General features: G+C 49.3%; 1 protein-coding gene across 1 annotated transcript in view; it reads right to left on the bottom strand.

Annotated features, from left to right (window-relative positions):
• Positions 1-21,872, bottom strand: part of CAPN2 (calpain 2) — a 61,493-nt gene extending 39,621 nt beyond the window's left edge. The window contains exons 1-2 of the mRNA XM_024245993.3: positions 21,446-21,872; positions 16,474-16,543 (exon numbers count right to left, since the gene is read on the bottom strand). Coding sequence (XP_024101761.2) covers positions 16,474-16,543; positions 21,446-21,682 — 307 coding nt within the window. The 5' untranslated portion in view covers positions 21,683-21,872. The remainder of the gene's footprint in view (positions 1-16,473; positions 16,544-21,445) is intronic.
• Positions 21,873-24,401: the final 2,529 nt, after the last annotated feature.

Genomic DNA, 24,401 nt, shown 5'->3' on the forward strand with positions numbered 1-24,401 from the left:
CTGTACTCCAGCATAGGTGACAAGGCAAGACCCAACTCTTTTTAAAAAAAAGAAAGTACATTTTTTAAAAGAGGGATGAGCACTGAGAAGGGTGTAGATACAAAAGCATTTGCTGGAGACACGAGTGTGGCCACTACAAAGAGGAGTGACCGCCCAGGCCTGACCGGGTCTCCAGCCGGGACTGTGGAGCCTCCCCTGCAATTCCCTGTAGCGCTGGATCCCGGGGCTGAGAACGGCAGCTCCTGGGAGAGGCTGGCCTTGCAGTCCCTTCCCTGCTTTTCTCCTCACATAACAGAAGGAAAGACGGCCCCTTAACAGCATCCCTCCTCCCCAGTCTGCAGTTGGGACCGTTTCTCTCCCTGCACCCCTGGGCTGTCAGTTCTCTCAGGGAACGTTTACCACGTTTGCGCCTACGGCAGATGAGCATTCCTGTATTCATTCGCTCATTTGTTCAAAGACTTTTTAGTGTCATTCTCTCTGGCCCATTCTGGGGCACCCACTGAGCTCAGTTAAGCCACTTTTGCCTGTGGGTCTCTGGGAAATCCTCTCCAAATTCAAGCTTCCTCCACCCCTTCTAATGTGTTTGGGAAAGGAGGTTTGATTTATGTTTTTGAATGGTTAAGCACAGCGGCCTTCCCCTTCCGAGACTCACGTAACTTGGATAAGGGCTTCACTGCCCCCAGCAGGGCTGCCTTTCTTGGGGACCCACAGAGAGCACACCAGGTACCCAGCCTTTCCTTCCACTCCAGCCCGCCCAGACCCTCCTCTGAGGACAAGGCACTCCCAGACAGAACTTATGAATGACTCCTTTAAACTCCAGGGCCTTCTACTGAAAAGATTAATTCATTCAGGGCCATGTCAGTAAATTTCCAGAGCTGTGCTCCCCGGCCTGGGTGTCCGCGTCCTGAAGGTGGGCTGTGTGACAGGCCCAGCCCATCCTGGGGGGTGGGATGCAGCTGGGTTACTAATATTTGCGGCTCCTGGAGGTTTTCCAAGAGGAAAGCATAATATTTGCTCTGCATTTTCTCCTTCTTTCCCTTCCGCTACTGCTGTCTTTCCTTCACAAACAGAAGTGAGGCAGAGTTGGGAAGCCAGGGGAGGGGGAGCGCAGGAGAGGCTGGGCTGAGGCACACCTGAGCTACCTGTGGCTCTGTCACACTAGAGTGCAGCGGCTGCTGACAGCCCTGCAGGACAGGAGGTGTGTGGGCAGGTTGGTGCTGGCTGTCACAGTCACACCCAGTGCCTGCACTGGGAAGAATGTGCGCTTGGTGAAGTAAAACACGCTGGATACCAGAGCAGCCCCCAGGAAAAACTGGGTTTTCTTACTGTTTTCTTTAGTCCCTTTATTTGTAGGCACAGCTGCTTAAAGAAACAAGCTGGACCCTGATGGTGCCAGAGTTTCTTGACTTCTGCCCAGATACCAGAGGGAGATAAGAGCCCCAAAACTGGCAGAAACTGAACAGTCAACCCCTTGTTACCTTCAGAACTTTACCATGTCATTATAATGCTAACGTCCCCACCCGTAGAAGAAAATCACCATTATTTCTGAACATGTGTCAGAGGCGTGTGAACTAGAGCAACTCCATCTTGAATAAGAGCTGAGTAAAATGAGGCTGAGATCTACTGGGCGGCATTCCCAGATGGTTAAGGCATTCTAAGTCACAGGATGAGACAGGAAGTTGGCACGAGATACAGGTCATAAAAACCTTGCTGATAAAACAGTTGCAGTAAAGAAGCCAGCCAAAACCCACCAAAACCAAGATGGCGACAAGAGTGACCTCTGGTCGTCCTCACTGCTACACTCCCACCAGCGCCATGACAGTTTACAGATGCCATGGCAATGTCAGGAAGTTACCCTAAGTGATCTAAAAAGGGGAGGCATGAATAATCCACCCCTTGTTTAGCATATAATCAAGAAATAACCATAAAAATGGGCAACCAGCAGCCCTCAGGGCTGCTCTGTGAAGTAGACGTTCTTTTATTCCTTTATTTTCATAATAAACTTGCTTTCACTTTACTGTATGGACTCACCCTGAATTCTTTATTGAGCAAGAGCCAAGAACCCTTGCTTAGTTCTAGATCAGGACCCCTTTCTGGTAGCATATCATGCATTGTATGGAGAAGCACGTTTATGACCTGCGCCTGAGCGTCTAGAGGTCTCCACCACACACCTTGACCCCGCACCTGCTCACACACCTCCCTGCCCCACACCTATCTCCTTACAACTCCCCAGTTTCCATGGCTCGGGGTGAAGGTGTCTTTAGAGCAAGAGCCCCCTCCTTCTCTTTCTCCTGGTCAGGAATAAAACCCTCTTGCCTTTTTTTCCAGCTGAGTGTTCTTTCTTTGCAACTGATACCAAGTAGGGAAAGAACTCAGTTTACTGGTGACACACTCACACACACATGTTTCACACACTGGCCGAGGGAGCTCATCTTGGAGGAAGAGCAGGCAGAACACAGAGCTGCCAAGGGGCAGCCCAGACTCCCGGATGCCCTCCGTGGCCTCCACATCCCTCACTCCATGCTTCTCGCCTGGGGCCCAGCTTGCCTGTGCCTCTGCACACCTCTGTCCTCGCGTAAGTCAACTCTGGAGGATATGTCTCTTTCCCCTCCAATCTAGTCTCAGGCTCCTTGTTGGTGCATTCCTGTCTCCGCGCCAGGCCTGTACTTGGTCTAGAGGAGACTGGTGCTGGTTCTCAGGCAGTGAGCTCACAGCCGGCAGGAGACAGATGTGGAAACAGTGGTTGTGGATGATGGTGGTGAGCATGAGGCTTTGAGTCTGAACAGGGCAGACTGGGACTGTAGGAGGGCTGGGGTGGGCGAGGAAGGCTTAGAGAGGGGAGCTGGGTGAGGAAGAGCAGGGGCACTTTAAGGGAGAGGGAAAGTCAAGTGCAGAGTCCAGAATAGGCAGGCAGCAGGACAGGCATTGTGGGGTTGGGTGTTGGGAAGTGGAGAGGGCTGGGGCTAGGCGGATTGGGTTGGACGTCCAGGCCAGCTTAGGAATCTGCACTGGCTCCTGAGGGAATTTAAGCCAAACTTCCTTCTCTTCCTTTCCCCTTCTGCACCAGACCCTCCAAGTATAATAAAATATTTGCCTTTTTCAGAATGAATCACTCCCTGCTTCCTCTTTGTGGGGAACCTTCCTTCCAACTCTCCCTCCTTAATCATCCTTTGGGGTATCTCTCTTAACCCCTTACTGTTCCCCTCCCAGATCCTCACACTGACTCCCAGCTGACTCCTAACATGATCTGAACTTGGAATTAATCCATCCGTTTAATCATTTGCCTCCACTACTTCCATAGCTCCCTGAGGACAGGTTTTCTGGCAGCAATGCCCAAAGTGGATTAGATACAAGTATACATGCTCCTTAACTTACAACGGGGTTACATCTGAACAAATCCATCAGAAGTTGAAAATATTGTAAGTCGAAAATGCATTTAATACACCTCAGCCTACTGTAAACTAAAAATCAAAGTCTAAGCCCCTTAACTGACTGAATGGGTGAATGAGTGCCCCCTTAGCCAAGGGGATTCCAAGGTAAACCTGAAAAACAAGTTCAGGCCACGATGGGAAGGGAGGTCCGTCATGCCTCATTATATCCTTCTCCTTTAGGAATCAGGCACAGCTGACCAGCATTTACTGAAAACAGAGATCTTAAGACTCACAAAACAGACTCTTCCTAGCAATAAGATACCAAATTCCAACCAGACTCTAGTAGAACATCACATGACAGATAGCAGGCCCTGAAAGAAATCAAAATATTTTAGCCCAAAATATATTTTTCTGACAGATTTTGAAATGTCTCTGCAAAGCTGTCTCTTGTGGGAAAATCTACATTCTATAGCAGGGGTGTCCAATCTTTTGGCTTCCCTGGGCCACACTGGAAGAAGAAGAATTGTCTTGGGTCACACATAAAATACACTAACACTAACGATAGATGATGAGCTAAAAAAAAAATAAAATCTCATAATGTTTTGAGAAAGTTTACAAATTTGTGTTGGGCCACATTCAAAGCCATCCTGGGCAGCACGAGGGTTGGACAAGCTTGATGTAGAGAATCACCTTCCCTTCAGGTCTTTTTCTGATCCTGAAGAGATTAGCTGAGCATCTAGTAGCACCTTTTAAAGGTCTGAATAGAAAACATTTGCCATCTATTGCCTTTGAGGGTGGCCATCTGTGAGACTTCATCTACACAATAAAAACCTTGGTCTCTACAACCTCTTATCTCAACCCAGACACACTTTTCAACTGATTTCAGGATTTTTTTTTTTTTGGGAGAGAGTCTTGCTCTTGTCGCCCAGGCTGGAGTGCAGCAGTGCAATCCTGGCTCACTGTAACCTTCACCTCCTGGGTTCAAGCAATTCTCCTGCCTCAGCCTCTGAGTAGCTGGGACTACAGGCATACACCACCATGCCCAGTTAATTTTTGCATTTTTAGTAGAGGCGAGGTTTCACCATGTTGGCTAGGCCAGGCTCAAACTCCTGACCTCAAGTGATCCACCCGCCTTGGCCTCCCAAAGTGCTGGAATTACAGGTGTGAGTCACCATACCCGGCCTTCATTCCAGGTCTTTAGATAATAACTTAATGCTTTCAACTAACTGCCAATCAGAAAATCTTTGAATCCACCTGTGACTTGGAGCCCCTCCAGCCCCTGTGCCTTCCCCATCCACTTCAAGTTGTCCTGCCTTTCTGGATTGATGTCTGCCTGTAACTTCTGTCCTCCTAAAATGTATAAAACCAAGCTGTAAACCAACCACCTTGGGCACAGGTTCTCAGGACCTCCTTGGGCTTTGTCACAGGCCTTGGTCACTCATATTTGGCTCAGAATAAACTCTTTAAATATTTCACAGAATTTGACAATTTTGTTGACATTACCTAACACCATAGCTTAGCCTAGCCTACCTTAATTGTGCTCAGAACACTTACAGTAGCCTACAGTTGGGCAAAATTATCTAAGGAAGCAAAGTCTCTTTTAAAATAAAATTCTGAACAACTCAATGTAATTTATTGAATACTGTACTGAAAAACAGAATGGTTGTATGGGTACTTCAAGTACAGTTTCTACTAAATGTGTATTGCTTTCATGCCATTGTAAAGCTGAAAAATTGCATGTCAAGCCATTACAATTCTGGGGCCACCTTAGGCATCCTGACCCAGACTCCAGGTGAGAACTGAGGCCTGCCTTGGAGTAATGGGGGAATAGAAGAAAATGGCGGCTTGGTGATGAGTTAAGGACCTAGAATGGAGGGACTGGTTGGACACAGAGAGGGAAGAACCTTGTATAGAGAAGGGATTGTGTTTTGCTTTTGTCTTTTTTGCTGAAGTCTCAGCCCACTGCTCTTCCTATAACAGATGCCCAGTAAAGCTGGCTGAATGGAAGCAGAAAGGCAGTTGCTGGCTTGTGCAAGTCAGGGCTCCTGAGCCCCATGGGCATCTCAGAACGCTTAGGGGTGAGCAGAGTCCTGAAGCTGGCACATCAGCCCAGCTTGTTAAGTCCGTCACTACTGTGTACCTTGGGAAGTCCCAGAAAACACATCCTCCCCACCCTGCAAACCATGAAGAGCTAATGTCCAAGCAGCTTGGGTTATTACTGGTAGAGGACAAGAAGGCCATTATTCAAAGGGGAGGAATTGTCTTCCAAAAATGGTGGCAACAATGTTTCAGGTTTCACATGTTCTTCCAGAACCCTGCCACTCTCCATCTAGAAGTGGGCTCCATGTCCCTTCCCTTTGATCCTGGGTGAGGCTTCATGGATCTCAATGAATAGGATATGGCAGAAGTGATGCTATGTGACTTCCAAGCCTAGGTCGTAAGGATGAGACAGCTCCCAGGGCTTTCTCTTGGGACATGAGCTGCTGTAAGATGTTCAGCTACCTTCAAGTCCCTGTGATGGGGAGACCACAAAAGAGACAGAGATCCCTGGAGCCCCAGCTGATCCACCCTTCAGCCCTGGCACCAGACATGTGGTTGAGGGGGCCTACAGATGACTCTGTCCCCATCCCCATGTGATTGCAACCACCTGAGAGACCGGGAGAGAGTTGCCCAGCTCAGCCCCATCATCCTTCAGAACCGTGAGAGAGAACAAAATGCCTTGTGTTTCAAGCCATTTGTTTTGGGGTGGATTGTTACACACTAGATACAGGTGTGACAAAACAGGGAGCTTGTGCTTGGGAGTCTGAACTGTAATGCATACCAGGGAGCCAGGGATAGTAAGATACACCTGCTAACAGAGTCTCCCACCTGGGGGTGCCAGCAAGAGAATAGAGCCAACACTGAGAAATGCCAGTGTCAGGCCACCCAGCTGCTCTGCAGTTCCCAAGGTACACTGGACCTGAGATGTTCCCACTGTCTTCCTGCTGATGTGTGGTTTGGAAAGGCACCTGAGCTGGGAAGCTGAGCAGAGAGAATGGCCTGCCAGGGGAACCATTCTCCAAGAAGCAGGGAGGGCCCTTCTCCTCCTTTGCTGTGTTCCTCCCAGTGCTAGTGGGAAGCTTGGAGCTCCCCTCCCACAGGCTCAAATATCCCAGCAATGCTGCCCTGACCCCGTACATGCAATGTTTTCTCCTTTCCTACAGTATTTACTCATACTTGTGGCTGGATTAGATTGAAGCAATGCTGGAAAGTATATTTAGTTTGTCTTCAGCAACTCACCTACTGATTACCACTGCTATTCCTACCTCCCATCTGGCCACTCCCTTGCACCAGGCTCCCCAAATGGCATTCTGTGTGCCCAGTGGCCCCCACAGTACCCCCCCCGTCACTCCTGCTCTGCCAGTGGTTCTCAGTTGGGGGCATTACTTGCGCCCCCAATTCTGCTGCACCCCCAACTCCGCCGCGCCCCCAACTCCGCCGCGCCCCCAACTCCGCCAAGCCCCCAGGGGACATTTGGCAAGGTGTGCAGACATTTTTGAGTGGCAGACGGGGGTGTGTGGATAGAGGCCAAGGATGCAGCTAAACATCCTATAATTCACAGGACAGCCCCCTACAATGAACTATTATCCAGTCAGTTGTGCCAAGGTTGAGAAACCCCGATGGATCTCAAATGGTACTTGTTTTGTGTTGTATTTCTTTAGACCTTTTGTTCCTTTGCTTTGCACGCTGACAGCTAGATACACGATAAACAGACAAAGATACTGAAGACTGCTCCTGGCTAAATTTCACCCTTCCTGAGACAACAGCATTTTAACAATCTCCAGCAGACCTGACACCTTGTCCCAGAGAGACACATCTCTCAAGGTCCTAGGCAGCCCAAGAAGGCAGAGAGCCACATTTTCAGGCAGCCGTGAGTCTTCGCTTTGGAAGGGAGGAGAAGGAACCTCTGAAAAGCCAATTCAGGGCCACTCCTCTGAAACTGGCAGGGAGGGGCTTCTCTAGAGGAAATGCACACCCCGCCAGCGTGCTAGGCCTGCGAGAGGGTAGCTGATGAGTCACACTGGGCCATCCCTTTGTTACTCATTTCACAGTCTGGCAGCGGCCCAGAAAAGGATACCCCGAAAGTGGAATTCCCCATGCATGTACAATCATCCTTCATTTGTAACAGGGGCTGGGAGGGGAGGGGGCAGATCCTCCATTTTACTCGTGCCCCACCCTTATTAACAAGAAGTCTTCAGCCTCCTTCCCTAAACTGCACAAACATCAGAACTGTGAGCCACAGCCAGTGATCCAAACCACGTGTCCCAGGCCTTTCCTTTCCCTTCTCCCTGCCCTATCTGCCGGAAGGGAGGCCCTTAAAGGGAGGATGGGAGGGAGGTGAGGGTGCTGGGGCTTGACGTTCACTCTCCCTCTCTCGAGTCCCTTGCCTGTCTCAGCCGTGCCCTGGACCGGGAGGACGTGATCTGTTGCATGTTTTGTCGTTTTTGTGTCCCTGTTCCCTGCAACACTGACCCTCCTGGGCCATCGCCCCCACGGTCACTAGCCGATATCAGAGTTTTTATCTCCAGTACCCCAGCAGAGGTGGCTGCTCCTTCCTGATGGCTGCCCTCCCCCCAGGTGCAGGCAAACCTACCCTCTTCCTCTCCAACCCTGCTGTCATCACAGACCCCGCAGAAGAAGGGAGGAGGAGGTGGCACCTTGCCCTCGGCTGCCAATTCCTATCTTAAATTCCTGTTCTTCAGGAACTCTCCTTTCTTAGCTCCTGGAGGAACCACAAAGATAGTATCTATTTTCCTGAGTTCCTGGGGGGATTCACAGAGCTGAACTACTAAAGTCTCACTTGGGCTGGGGTAGCAAAATACAGGAGAAACATCATCCTGAGAATGGGCCCAACAAGAGTGAACGTGGGAAACTTTCTCACTCTGCTCCTGGTCCCCCGAGAGATGGAGGAACCCCACGAGGCCCTGGGTTCCAGTGATACCTTTCTGTCACATAGTCTTAAAGTTCTCTGCCTTGTAGGAAAAGAAAAAGAAAGGACGCCAACATCGTCATTGTACCCATTTCGCAGATGGGTGAGTGGAAACTTATGGCTAAAGATCACAAGGTACTGGAAGCACGTGTATGTGCTGGGAGAGGAGACAGTCCACGTTCCTTGGCACTGAAGGGCCTCTGGCCCTTTGTGGGAAACATCAGGAGGCCATGACCATTGTGTGACCCAAGAAAATTACATCAGGAAACTCCTCTGAGTTTCCGGAGCTTCCCCCTGGGACACCACCTCCTCTGTCACACCCCTCTCCAAAACTTAGGTGGCCGCCAATGTCAAGTGCTAAAGCCGGGACCCAGTCGGGTATTCAAGACGTGCCACAAAGTGTCTCCACCTCAGCGACCCGCCCTCATTTGACAGTACTCCCCTCCAGCTGTACTGTCCCCAAAGAGAAAGTGCAATCTGCATGGATTAAACCTTTACTATGTACCAGCCTCTGGAGCTCTGAGCTTTATGTCTATTATTTCATTTCATCTTTACAGTCCTCTGAGGTAGACACAATTTTTTTTTTTTTTTGAGATAAAGTCTCACTCTATTGCCCAGGATGGAGTGCAGTGGTGTGATCATGGCTCACTGCAACCTCCACCTCTCAGGTTCAAGCGATTCTCCTGCCTCAGCCTCCCGAGTAGCTGGGACTACAGGCACGTGCCACCACGCCTGGCTAATTTTTTGTATTTTGTATTGCATTTTTGTAGAGACGGGGTTTCACTGTGTCAGCCAGGATGGTCTTGATAGTAGACACTATTATTATCTTCATTTCTTGGCTGAGGAAACTGAGGTGTGAAGAGGATAGTGATCCACTCAAAATGACAGAGCCAGTACGTGGCAGAGTAAGGGGCCAATCCCTAACTGCCAGACACCAAGTCCTCATTCTCTACCCTGATATTTACAGATGTTCATTGATGTAGGTTTAGCTGTTTGTTTTGAGACAAGGTCTCACTCCATCACCCAGGCTAGAATGTCGTGGTGCAATCACGACTCACTGCAGCCTTGACCTCCTGGGCTCAAAGTGATCCTCCCACCTCAGCCTCCCAAGTAGCTGGAATTACAGGTGCACACCACCATGCCCAGCTAATTAAAAAATTTTTTTTTTTTGTGGAAATGGGTTCTCATTATGTTGCTTGGCTGGTCTTGAACTCCTGGGCTCAAGGGATCCTCCCACCTCAGCCTCCCAAAGTGTTGGAATTACAGGCATGCGCCACTGTGCCCTGCCTGTTTATTGACGTCTGTGCATTGCTTGGCTCTGATGTGAATACTATCCCACTATGGAGAGTAAAGGCTGAGAGGCTGGATTCCAGAGCTCAACAGTCTGCTGCTGTGCAATGCAGCAGCCACAAGGAACATGTGGCTATTTACATTTAAATTAAATAAAATTACAAATTCAGTTTCTCAGTTGCATGAGTCATATTTCAAGTGCTGCACAGCCACACAGGGCTAGTGCTGCTGTTTGGGACAGTGCAGATATATACTGTTTCCATCATCACTAGAAGCTCTATGGGACAGGGGTGGTCTAGAGGTGACCTCACTGCACACCTGCTGGCCAGGCCACCTCCTCCTGGGGCTCAATGATCCAGACAGTGTTGCTAGCCACGACCCCACATGGAACACACGGTCCTTCATTTCTCAGATCCCCAGATGAGTGGCCCTTGGCTGGTCTTCTTGGGGACTGGTGCTGAACAAGGTGGAGACATAATTCCTCACAAACACCAGTCCAGCTAAAGCCAGATGTGTGAGGGTGCGGGGGGCTGTCGAGGAAGGTAACATTCTAAAGTCACAGAATGTCAGAAATAGTGGGGCATCAGGAAAATCTGTTCCAACCTTCTAATCTCAGAGACAAGATAGGACAACTATGGCCGTATAGGGGCGTGGTCTGGCTCCTGGCCACAGGAAGCTGGTGGAAAATCTAAAGAGGCACCCAAACAGAAAAGAGTCACCCCTGGATCCAGAGGCCTATGGGGAGCAGGCTGGAGCCCTGGAATCCCGCTCTGCCCGCCCTGAGGCTTTGCAGGAAAGTATATGGGAAATGGGGGATTCTTGAAGGGGGTCCCACTGCTCCTACTCCTGGAGAGGGGGCAGGGAGAGCTAAGGAGAGATTTGTTCTTCAGGCATCTGATGTAGCTGGAGACCGCAGGTACCATGGCCAAAGCTGGGGCAGCCAGGGTGGGACAGGGGCCTCCAAGCATCACAGCAGTGTTAGCGGTTCACCTGGACCTGTTGATGAGCTGTCTTAGATGCACTAAGGCAAGAGATGTCTCATCTCGTCTCTAAGATCTTAGATCTTCTTAAGTGCAGAGGGAAGGCAGCTGGGAGCGTGGACGGCAGCCACAAGGGAGAAAAGTGCAAGAGCATTTACCACCAGAAGAGAAGCCAAGGGGACACGATGGCCCATGGACAATGTAGCCATGGACAGTGCCCTGGGAGGCTGGTAAGGGGGATGCTGGGACTGGTGGTGAAGAGATCATTTTTAAGAAAAAGAATGGATTTACTTTCTCCATCAAACCAGCCAACATCTATTTGCTAGTCTTTAAAAATTTTAACCACATGGGTACTTACTTATTTTTTGAGATAAGTTTTCCCTCTGTCGCCCAGGCTGGAGTGCAGTGGCTCCAGAACCAGGCTGGAGTGCACGGCTCATAGCAGCTTCTACATGCTGGGCTCAGGTGATCCTCCTGCTTCAGCCTCCTGAGTAGCTGGGACTACAGGTGTGTGCCACCAAGCCCAGGTAATTTTTTTGTAGAGACAGAGTTTTGCTACGTTGCCCAAGCTGGTCCCAAACTCTTGGGTTCAAGCAATCCTCTTGCCTCAGCCTCCCAAAGTGCTGGGATTACAGGTGTGAGCCACTGCATACTTATTAAAAAGAAACCACAAATTCCAATAGACAGGCATCCTACAAAATCTCTGACCAATATTCCCCAAAACTTTCAAGGTCATCAAAATCAAGGAAAGACTGAGAGACTGTCACAGCCCAGAGGAGCCGAAGGAGACTTGGCAACTAAATGAAACGTGGGGTCCTGGATGGGATCCCGGAATAGAGAAAGAACCTTAGGGGAAAACTAAGAGAATCTGTGTAAAGCATGGATTTTAATAATACTGCATCAATGCTGATTCATTATAACACGTGTACCACACTGATGTAACATGTTAATAATAGGGGAAACTGGGTATGAGGTATCTGGAACTTCCTGTATTGTCATCTCAGCTTTTCTATGAACCTAACACTGTTCTTAAAAAAAAGTCTATTAAAATTTTTAAAGGTACCTATTATAAAAATGCATTTTTAAATTTATAATTTAAAAATTATTTGCCAGGTGTGGTGACTTGCACCTGTAATCCCAGGTGCAAGGCAGGAGGATTGCTTGAGCCCAGGAATTTGGACCAGCTTGGGCAACACAGTGAGACCCCATCTCCACACAGACACACACAAAAATTAGCCGGGTGAGGTGGCGCATGCCTGTAGTCCTGGCTACTTGGAAGGCTGAGGTGGGAGGATTGCTTGAGCCCAGGAGGTCAAGGCTGCAGTGAGCTATGGTTGTGTTACTGCACCCTAGTCTGGGCAACAGAGCAAGACCCTGTCTCAAAAAAAAAAAAAAAAAAAGAAAGAAAAAGAAAGAAAGGAAAACAAATAAAAATTATTTAAAACACTTAAATATTCAATTTTTAAAATTGAGGAACGCACATCTGACCCCTTTGTGTTCATTTTCTCCCCATATGTTTCTCCTTCTTCTGAGTTTCAATCTGTGTGTTACCCAAACACAGGCCACAAGTTTGTCTCTCCTTGTTTTGGCATTTCCACCCTTAGATTATGAAATTTTCTAGGACAAGGATCTGGTTTCCAACCCAACTTATTTTCTTCTCCTCCTATTCTCTTCCTCCACCATCCTCTTTTTCTTTGGCAATTTGGCAAAAGGACTTTTCACATAACTGGAATCAGTAATGATAATCTCAGTCCTTTGAATTTGTCTGGGATTCTATAGTGTGCCAAGTGTGTTTGCCTGTATAAATCTCACTTTTTTCCACAGCCCTGGGAAGGGATCCTTATCATTATTCCCATTTCACAGAAGAGGAAACTGAGGCTCAGAGGGGTTGGGTCCACATAAGTGGCTAATGAGTGGCAGAAGGAACAGGACTGGAAAATTCTCCATCTGGCTTGCCTTTCCCATTGGTCTTGTCCCTTCCCCACTCTCTGCTGAGCTAGGCTGTGGGGTGGGGCACCCTGTAGCTAAACACCTCCCAGTGGGTGCTCTGGGGGTCCATGTGACATCTTGAGAAGGAGGCAGGTTGACCCACCTCTGAGGGGCCCAGGGAACATTTGCTGGGTTACAATGAAATGGGGGTGTGCTGTTTCAACAGCCTTAGCAGCCTTGGGCTCTACCCCAGAAAACCAGAGGCCTGAAAGGTGACCTATGCCTTCCTGACTGGGGTAGCTGCCTTCATCTGTGAGCTGTGAGGCTGTGGGGAAAGCTCAGTGGTGACCCAGTGCAAAGTAAAGCATCAGAGGTAGGAGCAGCTCAGCCTTGGAGTTTCCTGGGTCCTTGGGAGCCATTTCAAGTGGCAAGCACCTGTAAGAATGTGGTTGCTACCCCACAATTTCAGAGCCATATTTAGCTGCAGGGTCAGCCAGTGGAGGCTCCAGCTGGGTCTCCAGCCCTTCCTCCAGAAGGGCAGATTTTTCTCTGCTGAATCAATTCTTACACAACTATGTTCTGCAATGGAGATGGCTCTTGGTGAGAGCAGCTCTGTAAACATGGTTTAAATGACTTTGGTGAAGCTTGGAAGCTGAGCCTTCTGGGAAGGAGTGTGGGTGTTTGTGGATTAAACATTGCTGGGCAGCACAGTACACAGGGCAGGGCGTTGCAAAGTGCACAAGTCTAAGAATGTCACCTGCCCAAGTTCCCTGGGGGAACTGAGTAAGGCTCAGGGTAGAAAGCACAGGTAGAGAAGATGAATTTTGCTGAGAATGGTTCCTCAGCACAGCACTATGGCAAATTGGAGGGAGCATGGGTTAGGAAGAGTGTAGGATTTAAAATCAGACCAGGGTTCAATCCTTTGGCAATTACTAGCTGTATGGCTTTACACTTACTCTCCCCTCTCTGTGGCTGTTTTTTTTATCTGTACAGTGACGTGAAAATATTTACTTTAGATTTGGGATGAGTACATGAAATACTGTAGTGAAAAAATGCTCCATGAATTGCATACTGTTAGCAGGTGAAGGGTACTGTTATTACTCCTTATGTGTGTAATAAAAGAATGATCTTGGCTGGGCGCAGTGGCTCACGCCTGTAATCCCAGCACTTTGGGAGGCTGAGGTGGGTGGATCACTTGAGCTCAGAAGTTCAAGACCAGCCTGCGCAACATGGCAAGACCCGGTCTCTACAAAAAATACAAAAATTAGCCAGGTGTGGTGGCGTGTGCCTGTAGTCCCAGGTACTCAGAAGGCTGAAGTGGGAGGATCACTCGATCCCAGGAGGCCAAGGCTGCAGTAAGCCAAGATCCTGCCAGTGTACTCCAGCCCTTGGGGAACAGAGTGAGACCCTGTCAAAAAAAAAAAAAAAAAAAAAAAGAAAGAAAGAAAGAAAAAAAGGAAGATCTTGTAGTGCTCTAACCCTCTAGCACAAGGAATGAGGAATAGCTGGTTAGAAACCAGGGAATGGCTTTAGAATAGCTGAATACAACATCACAGAGGGTGTCTGAGGTCACTTCATTCACCCTCCTTCCTTCTCCGTTTTTGGAAGAGACGGAGGTTCCAGATGGAAGTTCCAGGTAGTTACTTGCCCAGTCTTCGGACTACCAACAAAGCTGAGTCTAGGCTCATATCTCTGGCCATGTCGCAGAGTGTCACTGCCATGGCCTCTGTTCCTGGTGCTTGTGAGGCTGTTGGGATTTGGTGAAGGTCAAGGCCCCATCAGCACTCGCTGGCCAGGTGCCAGAATCAGGGTGCGAGTACAGTATACCACATTTCACAGACTGTGATCTAACTAGAGTCCTCCAAAATAAAAGGCCGAAAGAACAAAATGACTAATACTGAATTACACACACACACACACACACACCCCTGAGAAATTACAGACTAGGTACTAAGAAATTTTTAAAAGGTTTACATTTCACCTGGTTTATAATTCCCCTGGGAGGGAAATTTCTACCAGGAATGTTAACCTTTGCTGTCTCCTCTCCAGTTGGCCCAGTGGTATTTACACAGGACCTAAATCATGTATTTATTACTTACGCTTTGGCCCTTAAGGTGTTGTTAAACTTTGAAGCAGATGTTAAGCAGTTGCTCTGTTTGTTTCTGGCTTCTCTCTCTCTCTCTCTTTTTTTTTTTTTTTTTTTTTTTTTTTTTGAGATGGGGTCTCTCTCTGTCACCCCAGCTGGAGTGCAGTGGTGCGATCTCCACTCACTGCAACCTCCGCCTCCTGGGTTCAAGCAATTCTCCTGCCTCAGCCTCCTGAGTAGCTGGGATTACACCACGTCCAGCTAATTTTTTTGTATTTTTAGTAGAGACAGGGTTTCACCATGTTGGCCAGGCTGGTCTCTAACTCCTGACCTCAGGTGATCCGCCTGCCTTGGCCTCCCAAAGTACTGGGATTACAGATGTGAGCCACCGCACCGGCTGTTTCTAGATTCTCTAAAGCCCCTGGGGTTGGTCAAAGTTTCCATCAATTTCATTTTCTCTAATGAATAGATTTTCCTGGAGGATCCGCCTGGGGTGCTCAAGGACCTCTATCTTCTGTCTTTTGTGGGGCGAGAAGAAAAGAAATGAAAGGAGTGTTTTCTGCAGGTAAGAATGTGCTCTGGCATCTCAGGAATCTGCAGAGCCTGAGCTCAGACAAGTTTTCCCGCTCAGGTCACACAAGCTTTCCCGCCCAGGTCACGTTCTCCCTCACAGTCTGTCTGTCTGTCCTAATGATTCACACGATGCTCTGACATTCCTCAGGGCTAGAAAATTTTCCAGGTCCACTCTTAGGAAGCCTAGCTCAGGATTTAAACATACCCTGGGGTCAGGGGTACCAGCCCCCACTTTAGCTGTAGGAGGACCTCTGCATCCTCATCTATAAAATGGGAATAATCACGGTGCCTTAGAGATAAATATTAGCTGTTATCAGCTGGTATTAGGAGTATATGAGTAACAGAACCTCTGCTAGGTGGGTGAGGACAGGAGGTACAACTCTAGTTGATTGATTTTGTTACTGATGAACTTGCCTGGGGAGCCAGCCAGCTGAGGCTGATGGCAGAAAATAGATTTTTGGTTTATCAGAGCAAATAATCTGCTCCAGTAATTATAGGCCTGCATTTATTATGAGTAAAAGAACATTGAGGGCAGATTCTAGGAGAATCTTAGATAATAGCCCCAGGCCCCATTGCTGGGACTTCCTAGAAGCTTTGGGAATTTTCAGACTAAAGGTGGAGAACCCTGTGGGTTCAAACCTTCAACAAGGACTATCTCCAGAAACAAATCTGAACTTGGCTCCAGAAAGCAAGGTTTCGGACAATGCAGCTACTCCAGTTAATTTTACTTAAATGAGCGTTACAACTGTGATACCATGGTGAGCTTGTCTTGCAAACACTGAGAATGCCCTGGTACTATAACTTCCTTCAGCAGCGAGCATTAGAGTTTCCTCTTTCTTTACACTGAGTCACCTTCCCTGGTTCCTGAACCTCAGAGAACTGATGTCTCAGTGCTGTCATTGGTCTGGGGGAGTCCTCCCACCTAGTCCTCTGCCCAGAGCCTGTTTCGTGAACCACTGGTAATGCTGGCTCCAGGAGGTGCATACCAAGGGGTGGCTGACATCCAGAAGCCCCCTGGTCCTCCTAGTGGCAGCATCTCTGTAACCTCAGCAACTAGCCCTGTGCAGCGGACACAGGAGGCCTCATTTGTGTGCCCCAGCATGGGGCTGAGGGTAGAAACATTGCCCGCTAGGGCCAAGAAATTCCATGGAGCTTCTGCAAATAGAAATTGTCAAGCTGCTTGGGAAGGGAGAGAAGCCACAGGTTGTCCCTCATCTCCTCCACCCACAGCCTTACAGACAAGATCCCCCAGCTTGCTCTGAATCTATCACTTACCCAGGGCTCCTTGGCAGATGTCTGTGCGGGTGGCTCCTCCAATGATAAACTGGGGGTCAGCGCAGATCTCCTGGAAACGAGACCCACAAAGTGCTGTTAGCCCACCAGCCAGGTGCTTCTGAAGCTAGGATGCCTCCATTCTCAGTGGGGTCTTCTAATCCCTTCTCCCCTTCCCCTCCCCTCTGGGGGAAGTGTGTCATCACAGTCAGAGCTCTGTGTCATGAGGTCCTTCTGACCCCTGCTCCCTGGACCCTGATGGGTGGATGGGTGGTCCTGTCTGAGAAGGGCAGGCATTGGACCCTACACACTCTGGACTGCCTGGAGCCTCCTTCATTGTGCTGTTTTCCGGGGGCCACAACAGCAAGTCCAGCCTTTTCTGCCAGACGTGGAGACCATCCACACTCCAGAGCCACCCTATCCACTGGGTTAGCACCCTCTCTCCTCTGTTACTGCATGCAAGTTGTTTTGCTTGTATGAAACTCCTTCCTTTCCCACTCTCTTCCCTTTTCCATATTGCATCATACCCTGAGGCTCATTGTCACCTCCTCCGTGAAGTCGTCCTTTCTAGTCCAATCCTCACTCATCCCTTCAAGTCTGAGTCCCAGAGTCTCTGGACTCTGCAATTTACTACTTAGGTATTACTCTGATTTCCTAACACATACCCTTTTGAGGGCAGGGGGGATCTAACCCTTTTGAATTCTTCCATGGGGCCATGAAACTTAACAGCGTCTATATATTCTGTACCTGCTTACATCAGAGACTGCACTCAAAGCTTTATCTCATGGAATGGGTATTATCCCCCTTTTACAGACGAGGAAACAGCTCAAAAAGGTGAAGTGACATGTCCAAAGTTAACACAGCTCACAGATAATAGACAGCATTGGCATTGGAACTTACTGATCAAATGTGCCAACTCTTTCTGCTGCTGCCCTGCCTGTAATTGATTTAGTACCAAGCGTTCAAGGGTGTTAAAACCTCGGGGGCCACTGTCATGAGCAGCTTGATGGAAGCCAACCTTGAACACTTCTTAGCCCTTTCAGCAGCCCTGTGAGCGTGTTTCGATTCTGCAGAGCCCCACCCAAAAGCCACAGAGGAAGTTGGGGCACAAATTTGGGCCTCTCTGGGCTCAGGCAACCTTGCCTTGAAGGAGCTGCTCCTGCGTCTCATGTCCGCTTGGGTTGCACACGCCTGCCTCCAACCAATGGCCCTCGGCATGCCCACTCTGTCAAGCAGAAGTCTGCCCATACGAGACTCGGATCTAGCCCCTGTTCATTCTAGCTCAGATTGTGGGAGCTCTTCCGGAAGCACCATCTGCCGCAGAGGACATTCCCTTCATGCCTCTGCCTTGTTTCTCTCTGCTCCTGTTGGTTTTGGGGATGGCAGAGAGAATCAGAATGCTCTTCTGCTGAGGCAAAGGAAGCCAGCTTGGCCCAAGGCCTGCCAGCGAGCTCTTATCCAGCTGATGGAATAGATTGGGCTCGGTGCTGGGAGCCTGTTTATTATAAAGAATCACACTGATAATCCTGAGTGTGCCAGGCACTTACCCCAGCAGGGTAAGTGCTTTCTACCCTGCTTACCCTTACAGGGTAAGAAACTTTCTAATGCCTTTAGCAGCCTCTCTAAAGTCAGAGTTCAGAGTGGTACTAAACACCTAAGCATCTGAGTGATGCTTCAGAAAACTGAAACTTGTGCACAGCATGTAGGGCATCGAATTAAACACGGGTCTTACCAGTCAGTGAAAAGGGGTTGAGGGTTTGGGCTTTGCTGCATTATTCTGAAAACCTAGGTTTGAATCCTGGCTCTGCCACTTATTATATAGGTCCTAGGACCCTGGGAAGTCACTTAACCTTTTGAAGCCTCAGTTTTTTCACCTGCAAAATGGGAACAATGAAAATACCCACCACAGAGAATTGTTCTGAGTGTTAAATGAGATAATGATGTAAACATGCCCTGGCAAGCAATCCATAAATGTGACCTATTATTATTACTGTTGAAGAAGTTGATGATAACAGTCACTGAACTTGGAGACAGGACATGTGGGTTTGAGGCTGAGTTCAGCCAGCTGAAGATAAGCAAGTGAGAAACCTCTCAGAGGTTTGATTTTCTTGGGGGAAACATAGGGGCTCACAACACCTGCCCTTGCTCCTAACGGACTGGTTGCTGGAAGGATCTGATGTGCCACTCGGATCACACCTGCTTTCTCCTCACTGTTCCCCTGCATGGCCCTTGGACCCCACTGGACTTACTGCTTTAATACCCCTTCCAGGCGCTGGAGCCACTCTTGCCAGTGTTGTGAAATCCTCTCTCCGAAGAAGAGCAGCTCCTCCTGCTGCAAGGCTAACCTGCTCCCCTCCCCTGCCCACAACCCGTATTCTCACTTCCTCAGGTACCCTGTTTCACTGCCCCCTCCCTGCCTTTATCTTTAATCCCTTCTTCCTGGTGATTCAACATATGACACATTCAAGTTGTTCTCATATGAAAAAAAAAACAAAAAAACAGGCTCTCAAAGTCCAGGTCCTGCTCTACCTATCAGTTCTCCTCTCTTCCCAGGGGCCCCTTCTTAAATGAGTTGATCATGTTCTTCTTTACTCTGGAGTCTACAACAATCTGGCTTCTACCCTCACCTTTCCATTGAAATTGCTCTGCTAAACTCACCAATGGCTTGCTAGTGTTCAAATCCAGCAGAAACAATTGTGCTCCCCTTGCCTGACCTCAGCAGCATTTGAGAAGGTAGGAAGGAGGCAGAGAGCGCAGCCATAAGAGGTAGGCTCAACATGCACAGACTACACACAGTCCTGGATCTATGCCCTATATCCACTTGACTCTGAGCAAGTATTTAACCTTCCCAAGCCTCAATTTCTTCAACTGGCAAATGGGGATCGTAATAGTCACACTCTTCCTTGGTTGTGCAGTGCACAGCCCGCCTGCCCTAAGCAGTGGCCCTAGATCATCTCTAGACCTCTATGTCCTCATCTGGAAGTCCCACAGGCATTTCTCACTATTGGGGGACCTGTCTCTGTCCCCTCACTAGCCTCAGAAGTAAGTCTTCAGAAGCAGAAACCATATGCATTGTGCCCAGCATATAGTAGGTATTCGAGAAATGCTTACTGAATGAATGAAAGAATAAGTGAATGAGTGTGTGAACTCACTATGTAAACTGTAAAGTGCCATGCAAATGTAAAGTGAACACATTCTCTTGGTTTGTGTTTCACTTTTTTTTTTTTTTTTTTTTTTTACTTTTTTATAGAGACAAGTCTTACTGTGTTGCCCAGGCTGGTCTTGAACTCCTGGCTCAAGCGATCCTCCCATCTTGGCCTCCCATAGTGCTGGGATTACAGGCGTGAGGCACCGAGTCAGGTCAGTGTATCACTTTCACAACCATAATTTCATCTGAGGCTCATTACAATCCTGCATCCATACATTCTACAAACAGTCACTTCTTTTGTGTTCTCTGGTGTATCTCCTGAGCTCTCAGGACAGTGCCTGGCATGTAATAGGTGCTCAATCAGTGTTGTCGAATGAGTGAGTAAATGAATAAATGAATGAATACTGTGAAAGGCATGGTTATGTGCCAGGCACTGGGGATATACTGGTAAATAATATACACATGATTCCTGCAGTTCAGTAGGAAGAACAAATACATGTGATTATATTTCTAAACTGTGACAGTGCTATGAAGGAAATGAGTGGGGTGAGAGAGAAAAATAAGGTGGGGAGGTGGCTGCTAAGAAGGGTCAGAAAAGACCTCTTCAGGAGGGAACAGGTGACTAAGTTGGGAAGAATTGAGAGTGAGCCACACTCCAGGTAAGAGCGTGCCTTGCTGGTGAGAAGGCCTCGCGTAGGAAAGAACTGGCTCTTTGAGAGACTGAAAGGAGGCCATGATGGCAGGGCCTGGTGGGCCACAAAAGAGAGAAAATATTTAGGCAGCATGTTTTCTTTTAGATGAAGACATGGAGGCACAGAGAGGTTAAATGGCTCGTTCAAGGTCACCCAGCAGATTAGCAAGAAGGAGAACCCAAGTGCTGGGTCTGGGCTAGGGCGCTTCCTGCAGCCCTCGCTACCTATGGGCTGGATTTAGGGTAACAGAAGGTGACCTGGGAGGCTGCTGGGTGTGGAAGCAGAGCTGGAAGCCTTGTTCTCACAACAGGAATCTAGAAGTTGGACTTCAGGGCAGGCTTTCCTAGGCGTGGTAGGGGAAGCCTGGGGAAGTGTCCCAAAGGAGGAGGAGCCTCAGGGGTTCCCCAAAAAACGGAATGGACAAGTAGATTGGGGAGCACAAGTTGTCCCAGGGCCGGGAGGTCAGAGACCCTGGGGGACGGGATAAGGGGGTCTGGAGGGCTCCCGGAGGTTTCCCCAGTGATTCCCGCCAGGGAAACCATGAGACACCTCCGTGTCCTGGGTTAATTACCAGTGTCAATGTTATGAGGAGGTATCGCTGGCTCCCCTTTGGAAAAATAAATCTAACCCCAGGGCTGCAGAAGACTATCCTTAGTCACAAAATGACCAGGCTGTGGCCTGTCCCCCTCCATGAACAGACAGAACCCCAGTTGAAGACGGACTTTGTCTGGTAGATGTTGCCTCTCACCGTCCCTTCCCTGCAGACCCGATTCCCCTTCCCTTCCAGCTCCCCGCTAGAGTCCAATCAAAGTTTCACCCCGGCCTCCTGTATCACCCTGAGTTTTTGTGAAGTCCTAAAGTGGCCTGCTAGTGGCATCTGAGGGCAGTGATTCGCCCCGACCCGCCCAGGAAAGCGCGGTGGGTGGAAGAGAGAGAAGGCCCTGGGAGTTCCCTCACGCTCCAACAGAGTCCTGGGCTCTGGCGGCGCGGAGGTGTCGCAGGAATGCGGGGTCCTGGCTTGCGGCTTCCCCACTGCAGCACCCAGGCTGCCCCCGCCCCAGCGCGCCGCGGGCCGGCCTGTACCTCGCCCTGCCCGGCACCCCGCCCTGCCCGCGTCCTGCCGCGCGCTTCCTACCGTGGGTCGCTTCCACTCGATGCCCCGGGTTTTGCTGGAGTAGGGCCCCAACTCCTTGAAGCCCAGGGCCGAGGGGATGGCCGGGAAGGAGGGGTCCTGGAAGAGTGTCCCGGCCTCCAGGCACTCGTTCCGCAGCGCCTCGTAGTCCTGGTTGAGGTACTTGATGGCCCTCTCGTGGGAGCCCAGCCCCTCGGCCGCCTCCCGGTCCTTCGCCAGCTTGGCCGCGATGCCCGCCATGCTGCGGTCCCGGCGGCCGTACTGCGCAGAGAAAGGTCGGGGAGACTCCGCGCTGCGCTCGGCTGGGGCTCGGCCAGGGCCCGGCGCGCTGCTGCGGACACTGCGGGAGCCGCAGCTGCGAGCGATGATTCACCGGAGGGAAGCGGCCCGGCCCGCGGGGTGTGGCCTCAGCCGCTCCCGGCCTGCTGGGCTCCCGGCCCGGGACCAGGCCAGCCTGCAGCCTGCGGCCTGCGGAGCGCCGGGACCGCCGCGACCCGGGGCTGGTGCTGCCATCTGCGGACAGCTCCCGGGATGGCGCGGCCCGGCGCCGGGGACGCTCTCGAATCGCGGTCCAGAGTTGGGGCTCCTACCGGAACCCGAGGCCACCTTTGCAGCCCATGGGGAAGAAGGCTAGGGTAGTTGTGGCCGTCCAGAAAACACCCCGGGAGTTAGCAGAGGATCAGATAGTGAAGTCGAGGAAACTAAACCAGCTGCCCTGAATTTTGTGCCAAACACCATCTTAACGGCTCTGCATACATCATCTCATTTAATCCTTCTAGCAACTCTGAAGAAGGCGCTGATATTGTCCCCATCTTACAGATGAGAAAACTGAGCCTCGGAGACGCTAAATGACGTCCCCAATGTGGCACAACAGTCACAGGCAGAACAGGGACCCTAAGCCACAGAGGCCTGTTGCAATCACAATGCTGCAATTACTACTGCTCAGCTATTTATTTGATTACAGATAGGGTTGTCAGATTTGGCCAATAAGGCTGGGTGCGGTAGCTCACACCTGTAATCCCAACACTTTGGGAGGCCAGAGGCAGGAGGATCACCTGGGGTCAGGGGTTAGAGACCAGCCTCGTCAACATGGTGAAATTCCGTCTCTACTAAAAATACGTTGTGGCAGGCACCTGTGATCTCAGTTACTCAGGAGGCTGAGACAGGAGAATCGCTTGAACCCAGGAGGCAGAAGTTGCAGTGAGACGAGATCGCACCACTGCGCTCCAGCCTGGGTGACAAAGCGAAACTCCATATCAAAAATAAAATAAAATAAAATAAAATGATTTGGCTCATAAAACAACAATCCTCCCAAATGTTTAATTTGAATTTCAGATAAACAACAGATACTTTTAAAGTATATGTAGGGCCCAAATATTGCATGGGCATACATACTTATACTAAAAATATGATTCATTGTTTATCTGAAACTCATATTTAACCGGCAGGATTAGTTGGGTTACTATTGGGAGAGCGTTTAGAATACTGCCTGTGTTGGCTACTGTGACCACTCTGTTGTGGAGCTAGGGTGTGATTCTCAGCTCACACACAGAGACATGGGTGCGTGCCAAGAAATGCAGACGGGAAGAAATTACCTCCTCTCCTTCTCTACAGTAGTAGGGAAGAATTTGGGTTTCACTGGAAAACTGTGCATGGTCTACAGCAGTGGTTCTCAACTGGGGGCAGTTTTGTCCCCTATCCCACCCCAGGAGACATTTGGGAATGTCTGGAGATAGTTTTTATGGTCGCAGCTAGGAGATGAGGTGCTACTGGCCTTTACTAAGTAGAAGCCAGGGATGCCGCTAAACATCTTCCAATGTCCAGGATAGCTCTTGTGAACCCAGAAAATCTGAAACAGGTCTCATTTAATGTAGAAAGTTTCTTTTGCCATGGTTGAAGATGCACACTTGTGACACAGGAAGTCCTGAGGACATGTGCCCAAGGTGGTTGGGGTGCAGCTTGGTTTTACACATGTTAGGAAGGCAAGAGTCATCAGTCAGTACATTTAAGAAATACATTGGTTTGGTTCAGAAAGGCGGGACAACTCAATGTGTGGGGGGCGGGGGGTGGTGGGTAGTGGGGGTGGCTTCCAGGTTATAGGTAAATATTTAAACATTTTCTGGTTGACAATTGGTTGAGTTTGTCTAAAGGCCCGGGATCAATAGAAAGGAATGTTTGGGTTGTGTTAAGAGGTTGTGGAGACAAAAGTTTTATCACATAGATGAAGCTTTTAGCTAGCAGGCTTCAGAGTGAACAGGCTGTAAAATGTTCTTATCAGACCTAAAGTCTGGTTGATGTTCACACTGGAGAGGTATAATGAGGCATGTCCAACCTCCCCTTTCCTTCATGGCCTGGAAATTTCAGATTAAAATTTTAAGAGCCTCGGCTAAGGAGGAACCATCCATTTAGATGGCTGGCGGGGGCAGGGGACGGGGAGGCTTAGAATTTTATTTTTGGTTTACATTCTCCACCCAGAACACGATCTAGTCCAAGACATCAGTCATGCAGAGGCTGAGAAACCCTGGTTTAGAGCATCTGTTTCCAGAAGATCTGGGTCTAGCCTTTCATTGTTTTTTGTTTTTGTTTTTGTTTTTGTTTTTGTTTTTGTTTTTCTTGAGATGTAGCACCCTGTCACCCAGGCTGGAGTGCAGTGACGTGATCTTGACGATCTCAGCTAACTGCAACCTCTGCCTCCTGGGTTCCAGCGATTCTCCTGCCTCAGCCTCCCAAGTAGCTGGAATTACAGGTGCACACCACCACATCTGGCTAATTTTTTATATTTTTTGTAGAGATGGGGTTTCACTATGTTGGCCAGGCTGGTCTCAAATTCCTGACCTCAGGTGATCCGCCTGCCTCAGCCTCCCAAAGTGCTGGGATTACAGGTGTGAGCCACCACACAAGCCTCTTTCATTGTTTTTGAGTTATTTTATAACTCTAAGTTGTATATAACTGTAGCAAT

The sequence above is a fragment of the Pongo abelii genome, chromosome 1 (genome assembly GCF_028885655.2).
Source record: "Pongo abelii isolate AG06213 chromosome 1, NHGRI_mPonAbe1-v2.0_pri, whole genome shotgun sequence".
In the NCBI taxonomy this organism is placed as follows: domain Eukaryota; kingdom Metazoa; phylum Chordata; class Mammalia; order Primates; family Hominidae; genus Pongo; species Pongo abelii.